The sequence below is a fragment of the Glycine soja genome, chromosome 7 (genome assembly GCF_004193775.1).
Source record: "Glycine soja cultivar W05 chromosome 7, ASM419377v2, whole genome shotgun sequence".
Classification (NCBI taxonomy): domain Eukaryota; kingdom Viridiplantae; phylum Streptophyta; class Magnoliopsida; order Fabales; family Fabaceae; genus Glycine; species Glycine soja.
This window is the reverse complement of record NC_041008.1, coordinates 8,697,046-8,710,539: the sequence shown is the minus strand read 5'-3', so window position 1 is coordinate 8,710,539 and position 13,494 is coordinate 8,697,046. Positions and strand designations below refer to the sequence as shown.

The following is a 13,494-nucleotide window of genomic DNA, read 5'->3' as shown; positions in this document are numbered from 1 at the left end:
CAACACTCAAAACATATCGAGAAAAAATAGAATGGCCCAAAAGAGAAAAAGTTAAGTGCAAAAAGAAAAGAAAGAAAAGTGACCTAGTAAAAAAACCTAAACCTCTAAAACAAGTAAAAAAACCAAAAACTTGAGAAAAAACAAAAAGGATACAAGCCATAATAATGGTTAATGAAAGTAAGGCCTTTGGTCTCTGAGGTCTAAACTTGAAATACAGACTCAAGTTGAAGATTGAAAAATGTTACAACTAAGCTAATTAAGAGCCAAATCAATTGAATTTGAGGGAGAGTGGTATACTATGAATCCAAAGTCACAATATTTTTTTCGACCAATATAGGTCACGCGTACTAAATCTATTAATACACTCTCAGTTTTGGATAGGGTGTCTCAACACATGTACAAATTTTAATATATATAGTTTTTCATACATATGATAATAATGATATGATCGATTTGGATACGGGCATGCATGGATCTAAATATGATATGATCCATGCATATCCTTTGTTTTCATATACTGGGATAGTCATCACTTGTCATCATGATTACATCCATGCATAACTGCATGCTGAATGAGGGGTTGGATACAAAGCAAAGAGATTGGGCAAGATATACAAATTATTCCTTTGAATTTACTTAATACTAGAACATGAAACTTGGAACGAACCTAATGATTGCACATCAAAGGACTTTCAACAGTAATTTAAAAGCTGCCTATTTTAACACCTACTTACAATAATATCTGAAGAGCAATGTTTACAACATCAGCAATTGTGTTAAGTTTGGAAATGGTACCATTTTATTTATGGGAGCTGGAGGGTTGTTGATGTAATTACACAATGCCTAGCTTCATGTTCTAAACAGATTCACCAAATGGAGTCCAAGTTGAATGGTTGCTCCAGCTGTTGCTGCTGTGGCATACATTCTAAAACTTTAGAAGAAGAGGCAGTGAGATTTGAACTTAGGTCAGTTCCAACATGGGACACTCCTTGAGGCACATATGATGCTATTAAATGATCTGTTGCTGCTTCTCTTTGTTGATAACTCCTGAGTTGCAATGCCTTGAGAAGCAAAGAATTTACAGAAATACTTGGATTTAACAACCCAGAAGGCCATGGGAGTGATGGAAGAGTGGGAACCTGAATTACCTCACTTGCAACTGGCCAATTCATGGCCAAGTTCATATTTGTGTTAACACTATTAATAAGATCAGCATTGAAGCAGGTTTGTCCTGAAATGTTGTTAGTGAGTCCACCTGATGAATTTGCAATGTTATTTATTAGATTAGGAAGCTCAACATCACCAAATTCATTGACCATTGAGGCTGTGTCACATGGGGACTCTGGTTGTGAGGAGGGTGTTTGCTGTGGTCTTTTCACTTGCAAGCTCTTCTGGAAAACCCTGCAAACCACCCATTCGTCCTACAGAAGCAAACATTCATCCAAAAATGTTAATTCTCAAACTATACATGAAACATGTGATGTACCCATAAGCATATACATGCATATACTAGATAAATTCTTGAAAATGAACCCAAGTTAAGTGTATTACATATGCTAATAAATATTGATAAGTTAAGTATTTACATATGGTTAGTTAATAATTATTGAATAAGTATTAGAATTAGAATAAATAATAGTATATGCATTTGTAGTGTAAATATGTTTTATTGTTATTCAATTACAAAAAGTATTATATGTATAATAAGTTTATTAATTTTTATAATTAATAATTATTTTAAAATTCATGTGGAAGATGATTTTCAACTTGTGGACAATATAAAAAATTTATATCAACAGTGCAAGTTCATCAAACTCTTAAAATTATATAAAATATTAATGTTGTTAATTAAGAGAATAATGTGAGTATGTATTTAACTTAAAATATTTGTCAAATGTGATGCATGCATTAATATATATACTAACCTTCGAAAGTCCAAAGTGATGCTTGTTTTCTAGTCTATATTCGTGCATGACCCAATTGCTTTTCTCGCCCCTTGGAGCTCTACCCCTATAAAAGACTAGGGTTTTCTTCATTCCAACCAAAACCCCTGCACGAAAAATTTCCTTGTCTTTCCCTGTGGTTTTCCAGTACCCTGATTCAGTGGCTCGGTTTGTTCGAAGTCCCGTTGGATACTTTCGATCTCTTAAGCTAAAAAAGTACCACTCTTTCTCTCCCATTGATGCCTTACCTGTTAAATCATCACAGAAATTAACGCGTCAAATAATCCTTATTTAATTATTTTTTGTCCACAGTACAAAAGATGACATGCCAATGAATTTGTACTCAACTACATACTATTCAAATTAATAGACCGAAAAATAAAGTTGAAATACCATATATATATTCACTAGGATATTATATATTATCATATGCATGAGTTGTAAACCACACACCACACTCAGAAGTAGAATGGGTCAAACTTCTATATATGTATATTACGAAAAGCGGAATCAAAAGAAAAAAAGTCATTTTTTATTAATATTTGCTTGGTTGATGAAACTGAAAGGGCATGTTAAATGATCCATCGCAGACTCCAGAGACCAGAATGAATATAAAGTTTTATATATGTATGATCAATTGAGGAACTTAAGCTTCTAGGGGAAAAAATGAAAAATTATTAAGAGATAGAATTATATAATCTTAACTCTTAATGGATGAACTTAATTTCCTTCCATTGTGTTGTTTTCCTTTTAATTCAGAATTTGTCTACATAAATATTTTTCAAAAATAAGTTACAATCCTTCCGAAAGAATCAATATGCATGCCAAAAGGTTGTGCCTATATAAAGAACATAAGCCCTTGCAAATTAGTAGTCATGCAACCATGACAACAAACTAAGAACCAAAGTTTTGTGTATAGCTAGATTTTTTAAGGAGAGCTAGATGGACAGTAATAAAGTATATTTATAAGAGGAGAAATAGTGTTGAAGAAAGTGCTCTCAAACTACCTGGGAGGTCCCAAGGTTCACACTTGTTGAGATCAACAACTGCTATAGCTTTGGATGTGAAGCTAGAATCAGAAACCTTCCTTGTAAGATAACATGTGATGAGCTCTTCATCTGTAGGGTGGAACCTGAATCCGGGAGGCAGATTTTCCTCCATCAGATTGATGAAACCAACCAGCAGATTTTGATACCCCTTTGAATTGAAGAAGTTTAGTTTACCAAAAACTGAAGAGGGAGCACCACAAATATATGAGAAGTACCAATGAGTTGTCCTCAAAGTAAGCTCAATACATCACCAATAAGAGCTTTTAAAGGCCTCTTTACTTTATGGTTTTATAACTCATCACCCTTCAACAAGAAGCATTTCATAGATAGTCTTCTTCATGTTTTTGTTAAATATACAGCTAACCCTTTGACAAACATGGTATCATATCCTAATTAAACTTTTTTTTCCTTTTTAAATATTACTATTAAGCTTCAGCTATATAAAGGGTATAGATTTCCCAAATTGTTGCTTGGATTTACTTATATTTACTGAACAAACCAAGAATTAAGTTGCGACCTTGACTCTATCAATGTGGTGTGTTATGTGTCATATTCAATATGTAATGTGAAAAGATCGATGTTATAATTTTGCGAAATTTAATTATTAGGAAAATACTTGTTGATATATATGATGTTGTTTGTGCACGAGGGGGTTGATCGAGTCTCTGTTACACCATATTTGAGATATATTAATTTCCATATTTTTCTATGATCCTATCCAACCACCTTCACCCATTTCTACCCACCGGAAAAACCTTTCACGCTAGTGATCCAATATGGGAACATGGACTTATCATAGCCATATTCTCTTTAATTAATTTTTAATTATTGACACTTGTATGTTGTCCACACTCACACCGTCACACCGTTACATATATGATCTTAATTTTAATTTAACTGATCAGATATTTGCCAAGGCTGTTTAGTTTTCGTAATATATATACTTTAGTGAAGAAGCAAAATTACCAATATATAGATTACTTGTAGCAAATTCATATATAATACATGTATGAATTATATGCTTAACCAAATTTTAAATAACAATTTATATAAGATCAAAATCATGCATATCCATATTAGTTAAGGGAAGCATGCATACAGAAATCCCAATTAAAAAGAGAGAATGTAAAATCTAGCAGAAAGACTATGTACAATGTCGGCATTACCTTTTTTTGTGCGTGTGGTGGCTAATATTACCGAGTGGTTAAAATCGTCACCAACCCGCAAGATTATGTATACATCTTAAGATAAGCCTTTTCTGTTTGACCTTAACTTCATGTGTTAATATTTAATTATAGCGTCCCCTAAATGTCAATCCTAATAACAAGAATTTTGTGAATTCTACGTAATGGACACTAGGGTTTCTAGAAGCACACTCTCATGTATCCATACCCTTCTCTCTCTAACAATAATAGCCTTTTTAATTTGGCAATTGGGAACTGAAATATATAGCACAAAGTCAAAAAAAAACAAAGATCAAATTATGGGTTGTTCTATTTGGCACGTGTTTCCTTCGGGTAGCTCAAGCTGAAATTACTCAGAAATTCTACATCTGTCCTTTCGTCTCATTGCATTTCCCAAATCCCTTGTTTCTTTCCGACCTAAATGTTGAACAAGAGTTCTAATCTCTGTGTCTGTTCAACTTGAAGATTAAACTATAATAAAATCTTTCTCCCCTCAATAAGTGTACTTTTTATTCACCTGAAAAATCCATCAAACGTGTTAAGAGACTTCATATTCATTGATGAAAAACCTATTAATTCCAAAAGAAATTGTGCCATTAACATCTAAGTTATAGTTATAATTATAATTTTCATTACACTTTTTTGCCACGTAATTACATTTTGGTTTGTGTGCGGTTTGTGATTCAATTCCTATCTCTTTGTTACTATATAAACCTTTCGTACTCTCTTTAGCTTCTCAAATTATATGATCGATAGTCGGTAATTACGTACATCAAGAACATCTATTACTCAAAATAATGAAAAACTTTCACATAAATATGTTATGCATTGAGAACACTTTAGTACCACATTAATTAAGATGAACGGCATACACTTTGTGTTCATTCATCTAAAACTATTTCAAAATAATAATACTATAACTTATCTAGCGTATTTGACAAAAGAAAATTTAAAAATTAACAAAAATAAATAAATAAATTAAAGCACGTTTACAGCACTCATCAAGTCTATATCTAATTACATTAATTAATTACAGGTACGTATCTTCAATGTTCTTTATTACTTATTTGTTGTTTCAGATAATTGTCATTTCCTCTTTTAACTTATGTCAGCATACAGATATAATAAATATAAACAGCAACAGCAAAATGTTCCCGTTCTAAGAATGATGATGATGGCATACATTGAATATGTTTGATATGATATTTCATTTAATTTTTAGTTTTATTTATTTATTAAAAAATTTATTTGACTGTTTGATAAATAAATTCTTTTTCATAATTTCTTAGATTATGTTTGATAAAACTAATTGAAAAATTAGTTGGAAGCTAAAAGTTATGTTCCACAAAATATTTTAGTTAATTTTTAATTTTTTTTAGTTGAAAAGTTTGTTTGATTATTCGATAAACAAATTTTTTTAATAACTTTTAATATTTTTTTAGAAGATTACTTGAAATAACCTTTTGTAAAACATTGACTTATAACTTCTAGCTTTATATATTTTCTTCTATTTTCATTCTTAATACATTTATTTAATTTTCTTATTATCTTTTATAAATAAACCATAATTTTTTTTTTATCATTTTACACTTTTCAGCTACTTCTAACAATTAATTTTACCAAACATAATCAATGAATATAAAAATTATCTTTCTTAAAAAAAAGAATATAAAAATTATAACAAAATATATATATATATATATATATATATATATATATATATATATAATAACTATATATGACTTATATAATTGTTAACCATGCATGTATTATTCTTCTTGAAATAAGTTTTATCTTCACATGCAACATAACTCAGTTGTTAACGTTTTATTTAACTAAACCATTATCACATGTGATCTCACAAAGTGTCACTTGGTGTCATACTAAAGCCACAATTTTAATTCAATTGTGACTATAATTAGAAAAAACATTATTTGGCCACTTGAATAATCGTTGTTAAATAGTTCCTTATATTTTTAACAGCGATTTTAAATTTTTGGCAATGGTTTTTCTTTGTTATTATAGGTAAAAAAAAAAAGTTTAATGTTTATAGACTGATAATATAAAATAGTTTTATATTATTATCATTTAATTATGAAGAATTATCATTTGAATTACTTCAAAATAATCATTTCAAAAGTTAAAAGATTTATCATACACAATGACTTTTGATTGGATGATTGTGTAAAAAAATTTAGACTTAAAGCATAATTCTTTCTCTCTGAAAGAAAATGTTCTAATGGGAGTAAAATGGAACAAATAAACTATGCTGGGCCTGGGTATTGTTTATCACTTTCTTGAGTCTGGTTGGCCATGACCCGCCCGATTTAAGATTTAACTTTTTGGTTGGCCACTTTCTCCTACAAACAGTGACAGGCAATGGACTAAAAATAAGGAAACAATGGTAGCTGCGGCCTTGGTTCTTCATGCCAAATATATGTAACATGATTCAATTAATGAACCACCTTAATTATAGGCACTACCAAATGGGATACCAAGTTAAGGATTATGATTAATGAAATGCAATTAAACACTATCTGATAGTTAACACCAAAAAGATGAAAATTAAACAGCTGTATAGTAAACATGGATAGAAAACAAATAAAATTGTCAACTACCATATCGTATGTAGCTGTGAGGCTTTCACTCCTGTGTTGATTAACTTCGTCTGCTTCTCTCACTAATGATCTAAAATGATCAATTGTTTTTCTCTTATGTGCATGATTTTCTTTCCCTCTGTCCCTTTCTACACAGTTTTAATTCCTAATGATTGGAACAGTGTGTTGACGCTAAAGAGGTTTGGACAAATACACGAGTGACCCCTGACTTTTCATTGTAAAAGTAACAAACAAAGTTGTGATGAACAACTAATAATAAGTCTGCAAAACTCCATAAAGATTAAAAAAATCAAAAAATAATAATAATAATGTGAGGACAACATCTACACTGAAATCTGCAATCTTAGGAGCCAAGTTCAAGACAAGGATCAATTAAGGGGGTTGCTAAAAGCTAAAAGCATTTGCAATTGACACAGACGACATCATCTTTTTAAAAAGGCTTTTTATTATTCCTTCGGTAGGTAAAGAATACACTCAAAGCCTCCATTAAGCAGAGAAAAATCTTTCCCTATATTTGAGGGAAGAGGCAAAACCTTTAATACTACATTTTAATTTGGTAGACAAAAACTTTAATATATTTTAATTTGGGGGAAATAACATTTAATACATTTATACAAGCGTGCTGAATATACAATGATAATTTGATTATAAACTATGTTATGTATTCAACTTTTTTCTTCTTCTGAAAAATATCATATCATTCTTTCTATAAAGTGAAGTTCATACCTGTCAACCTTAGTGTATGGTTTGGTTTTGGTCTCTTCTTTTTTGCATTTGTTTCTGTACGTGATTTCACATATGTTCATATAGGGAAAAATAAAAGGACCAGGTTACAAACTTGGTTCTGTGTGTTATATACACACTAAAAAACAAGAGTTACAAGCTTTTGATGAAAAGCATAGTAGAAATGATTCTCTTGTTTTTTTTCTTTTCCTGGCAATAAAAAAACTATGCAACTAACCAATTCTTAGACAAGGTTTAAAAAAACAATGAAAAAGCTTGCACAAGTAAATCAACGAACTAAAATCTCATTTAGGTTATTTAATTATGAAGGAACATGCGTGAGACATGAAATGATAATACACTTAAATTTGAATGATCATATTTGAAAAATAGAATTTTACAAACTATTCATGTTGAATTAGTGGTTAAAGAATTTGTTTTGGACTGAAATATTAGGCCTGCTCTAAACTTACTTGTTAGGCCCAAATTTACAAAGCAAACATGGGGTTTTGCTAGGTGCATCAGAAATATTACTTGTGCATCCAGTATTAAAATAAAATTTTAAAAATATCCTTAAGTGTTTTTTATTTTTTACAGATTACATAATTCATATAACTCATACGGATTATGTGATCCGTATGAATCATACGAATTACGTAATTTGTATGAATCATACGGATTACGTAATCTGTATAAGTTAATCCGTATAAGTAATACGGATTATGTGATCCGTAAGTATTTTTTAAAAAAAATTTAATAAATTAATTTTTAATAATAAATATTTTTTATTTATAAAAAAATATACAAATTAAATAATTCGTATGAATTATATCAAAATTAATTATCACAAAATTAATTATTTAAATTTACATACACATTAAATATATATTAAAAAATTTAGTATTATATATAACAATATTATTTATTTTATAAGTTAATTGGTCTATATAGCAACTCCTGCTTGAACCACAAAAAAAAAACTTACGGATTAGACTCATATGGATCAAAATCACCTTTCGTCTAGCATTGCATTTTTTTTATTCCTAGAAATTGATTTACAACAAAATTCAACTAATACACTTACACAACTAATACTAACCTAACAACAAAGAAGTTACAATACAGAATACAAGATAGACATTCACTCTAGTCGTTATTCCCTTCACCTCTTATAATCACTGGCTTAAGCGTTGTTGACTTGTTGTAGATGACCACATCAGAACTTGTCTTGAAGGATGCCTCTAGGGCTCCACCAAAAAAGTTCAACCTAGCTATTCCAACAAATATTCAACTCTCCTTGGCCAGTGTAGAACAAAAAAAAGTGTTATAAAATATAACATATAGTGTTATCAATATACTCTTACATTTATAAATAATTTTTTTGCCGTTCATTGATTCTTTAATCATTGTCTTGCGATCATGAAAAGCAAAACCATTTTAAAAAATAAAGAAATCATCAAACATTTCTCTGGCAATTGAAATTTCATTACTAAATGCTCAAATTTATTTATACATAGGAATGTCCTTCAATATCCTGAGTATAAATAAAAAGCAAAATCCCAAGTCCCAATATATCTACATCTAGAAGGCCTACAGATCTTATTGTAAGAGAGAAGCCACAATTGTCCAATCTTATAAACTGAGTTCTACAAGTACGTGACAGATTTGCCCTTGTGATTGCATCTTACAATAGGAACATGATGAGGGTAAAACTAAAAACCATTGGGGAATATACTAGAGACTGTCAGTAATTTTGGGGTATGTTGACAGAGAGGGATAGATGTTAATATGTTACGAAAGCAACCAAGTCCACTTTTTTTTTAGGAGTTGCTTTGCTTTGTGGAGTAGTGCTTTGGCGCAACCACAAAGAAAATGCCATGTTCCAAAGAAGAAGCTCTTGTTAGACTCTTTTACAATGCCTCTAGCTCCTTCCACCTTCTCTTCCTCTTCCTCTTCTCCTCTTCGGTTCTCCTTATCAAGTTCATAAACTTCATTGGCAGCTTCAACATATTCCAAAGGTCTTATGCTACTCTTCTTCCATCTTTTATCTCCCTCACACTCACTTGCCTCCAGCATCTATCTAACTCAACTTTTCTTTTTGCATGTTGCAGAGATCACTATGAATATGTGTCTTCTGAGTATGATGAAGAAGAAGAAGAAGCAGAAGAAGAAATTCAAGAAAGCTTCTCTTATGTCCATGATTCTATTGAGTCAGATCATCTAGTAGCAGACATCATTTGTGGTGGAGAGACCCTTTTGTTTGTGCACAACAACAAGCCTCAGAGGATTCTTTCTTCTTCTGAAGAATTCTCAAGCCCCCGGGATAGCCTTATAGAAGACTCAGAAGAAAACTGTTCAACAGAATCTTTGTCTTTTCACAAGTCACCTTTGGTTTCAGACTTTGAAAATGAACAAGATGCAGAAGAATTTCCAGCTGAAGATGCTGATTCTGTTCCAAATTCTGTCCCAGCTGAAAGCAGGCCCACATCGTCCATCACCCTGAACCTCTACAAAAGTGACTTAGTAGGCAGTGACAAAAACTATGACGGTATATATTTCACATCACATCATACCAAAGTTTGTTACATTATTCACATGCAAAATTTACATATACTCCAATTCTTGCTGATTCTGTTTTGTGCAGAAGATCATGTTGAAATTGGAGTTATTGAAAATAAGAAGGTGCAAGAGGAAAGCCTCGCACGAGATGAGAGATTCTTTGCCTATGCTCCTACCCAATTGGAGGCTAAGAAGCTCATTGTTGAGGAAAAAGATTATGAAGAAATATATGGTGACTCATGCACTGTTGGGTCCACATCTAAGAGCTCCTCTGAGTGGAGGAGTTCCATTAATTGCAGGGATTCTGGAACTGAAGACCCTTTTTCTTCTTCGTCAAGAAGAAGTTGTCCCAAGTGGGAATCATATACAGTTTTCCAAAAATATGATGAAGAGATGTCATTCCTAGACAGGATTAGCGCACAGAAACTTCATGAAACTGGTAACACAACACAATCAAGTTTCCCATTTTTTTTGTCCATTATTCACTCTTAAAATAACTTCATTACTAATAAAAATATACCTTATATTAACAAATAATTCTTTTAGTATAAGAATTCTGATACTTAGACAGAGATGCTGCAAACACCCAATTGACATATCTGATTTCTTTCTTTTTATGACGTTATTCGTCACTGATCAAAGAGTAATGATACTTCATTGACATTCTTTATTTTTCTCAATTCCTTTTTTTTATCAAGTCATATCACCCATGCACTCATCTTTCTTTTATATTTATCTTTCTCTAGATGTCTTATTGATGTCCATAAATTATATTTTTTTAATCATATCAATTATTTATCTTTTTTCTGTCTCTTTTTCCAAGTGTTTACCAAAAGGGTGTCTATACCGATCTTTTTTTTCTCCTAATATAATGCATGTATTGCTAGATGCACAATATTTATATTAATAATTTGATCTACATTAATTAAATAAAGGTTAAATTGGTGGAATGTCATCTTAATGCCTAACTTTTTTTCATTATGATCTTTTTTTAGTGATTACAAGTGTAAATTATAGCTGAGGATTGATTTTACTAATTTCATGTGACTAACAACTCAACTTCAGAGTCTTTAAGGTCTATCAAGGTATCTCCGAGGTCAATTTCAGATCGTATTGTGTTCAAGTTTTCAAGTATGAATAAAAAACCAGGTGACATGCGTCACAACCCATATCGTGATCTAGAGGCTGCATACGTTGCACAAACATGCTTAACATGGGAAGCCCTCAATTGGAACTACAAGAATTTTCAATCAAAAAGAGATTCACGAGGCCATGATGTTGATGTGGGTTGTCCAGCCACCATTGCACAGAGATTCCAACAATTTCAAGTGTTGTTGCAAAGATACGTTGAGAATGAACCTTATGAGCATGGTAGAAGACCTGAGATCTATGCTAGAGTGAGGCATTTGGCTCCAAAATTACTCCTCGTACCAGAATATCGAGGTAGATATATAATTACTACTTTCTACTTTTTCTTAATTACCCTTTTTGTTATTTTTCTAATGTTTTATTCAACTAAATTATTTTCAAGATAAATAAAAATTTGCGTTTAAGTTTCATGTTTAGATAGGTTTACTAATATTTTATTTTTTGCTACAATTATTATAAATATTTATTATAAATTTTTCAACAACGTTACAATTATGAAAGTTATATATCATATATATTCTGCAAGTTAAAATATTTCTAATAAATATTTATAGTGCATGTATTTTTATTATAAATATTTATAATAATTGTAACGTTATTTTGTAGCAAAAAATAATTGTAAGGTTATTGAAAAAATTATAATAAATATAGGATCTAGTGTAAAGTAAAACTATATTTTATTTATCACTAGGGTATAGCATTTGTCATGCATGATTAACTAATTAAGATTTCCTTTTGTGTGTACTATATAGAATCGGATGATGATCAGAGGGACGATAATGGCATTCACTCAAAAATATCATCAGCATCATTTCTTGTGATAATGGAAGATGGGATCAGAACGTTCATGAGTTTTCTGAAGGCTGATAAAGAGAAACCATGTCAGATTCTGGCAGCTTGCTTTAGGAGAAACCGAAAACCCTTGGTTGATCCAACACTCCTCCGCCTTATCAAGAAAGTTAATCAAAAGGCAATTATTCCATTCCCAATTTTTAATTATTCTTAAACTAATAATTTTCTTAAGTGCCTTCCAGATCATTACTAATTAATTTCCTATTTAATTTATATATATTTATATCCTATAGTTTATCCTTACATGTACATTTTTGTCTCCACTGATGTACGTGCAGAAGAAGATGAAAGTGAAAGATCTTCGGCGTTCCCGCAAATGCTTGAGGAAGAGAAAGTTGAAGGGAGAAGAAGAGATGGAGATTTTGATGGCACTCATAGACCTCAAAGTGGTGTCAAGGGTTTTGAGAATGAGTGAGTTAAGTGAGGAACAGTTGCATTGGTGTGAAGAGAAGATGAGCAAAGTGAGGGTAATGGATGGAAAACTACAAAGAGATTCCACTCCACTTTTTTTCCCAGCACATTGACCCACAGAAAAGATTTATATATATTTCTCGGTGTCTGGATCATGAATGTGCATGGCTGCACCAAAAGGAATATCCACATAACACAAACTTTTGTTTTGTAAATATGGTTAAAGAAAATGAGGGGGACCCTGCAAATCAAAGTGAAACATGTGGGGTGGCATGGATTTTGGAGCCTGAAATGAGAGGAAAGTTGGGTAAAGATGAATGCTAGGTCATTTGATGAATATTGAAAGTGAAAGACCAAAGACAAAGCAAGGAATGAAGATAGAGACAAGGATAGCTTTAGTTTGCTTTAGCTTTTTAACTACTTAGGGTTTATCTATAAGGGTTTTAAGCTGAAATCAAAAGAAAGAATGAACAAGATTGAAGCACATGTAGTTGAATAAAAGTAGTCTTGCTCTCTTGGGAAAAATATTATGTATATCACACGATTAAGGAACGGTAGACTTAGTGATTTTTTTTTCAAAATAATATTGCAGAAAGTACCCCACTTAGTTTTGTGAAAGAGGGGGAAAAATAAAGGAATAAATCAACCATCAAAGTAGCACCAGGACCAGGACTTCTTTCTAGGGATATGTAATATTATTTCTTACTTTAAAAAAATGAGTCACAGGAATTATCATTTCTTGTGGGTTACTATTTATTTATTCTACTTTGGTAATTGGGAGGTTAATTGCAAAAATCTTCTACTTTATAGTAAAAAGTGATATTGTCTCATTCGAGTAGCATCTGAGTTTAATTTTTAATAAAAAATAATTATAAATTAATTTTTATTTATTTTTTATCGAATTCTGAATTAATTTTTTTTCTCATGGATCGTAGGATTAAGAAAAAAAAATTATTTGTATCATAATATAAAAATATTTTATATGTATTAATTAGCTAGTTGTCTT

The 13,494-nt window shown here is 31.0% G+C and overlaps 2 protein-coding genes across 3 annotated transcripts; one reads left to right on the top strand and one right to left on the bottom strand.

The window, feature by feature from the left end:
* Positions 1-431: 431 nt before the first annotated feature.
* On the bottom strand, positions 432-3,399 carry LOC114418612 (NAC domain-containing protein 92-like). The gene is made up of 3 exons (XM_028384046.1): positions 2,951-3,399; positions 1,926-2,191; positions 432-1,421 (listed from the first exon to the last, which is right to left on the bottom strand). The coding sequence occupies exons 1-3, from the start codon at positions 3,102-3,104 to the stop codon at positions 867-869; spliced, it is 975 nt and encodes a 324-aa protein (XP_028239847.1). The 5' UTR covers positions 3,105-3,399; the 3' UTR covers positions 432-866.
* A 5,735-nt stretch (positions 3,400-9,134) lies between these two features.
* LOC114418611 lies at positions 9,135-13,145 on the top strand. Of its 2 annotated transcripts, none has more exons than XM_028384045.1 (6): positions 9,135-9,535; positions 9,629-10,065; positions 10,165-10,515; positions 11,142-11,519; positions 11,978-12,195; positions 12,356-13,145. In XM_028384045.1, the coding sequence occupies exons 1-6, from the start codon at positions 9,390-9,392 to the stop codon at positions 12,599-12,601; spliced, it is 1,776 nt and encodes a 591-aa protein (XP_028239846.1). In that variant the 5' UTR covers positions 9,135-9,389; the 3' UTR covers positions 12,602-13,145. The 2 variants fall into 2 exon arrangements, with proteins under 2 accessions (XP_028239846.1, XP_028239845.1); XM_028384044.1 differs by having other exon boundaries at positions 9,136-9,535; positions 10,162-10,515.
* Positions 13,146-13,494: the final 349 nt, after the last annotated feature.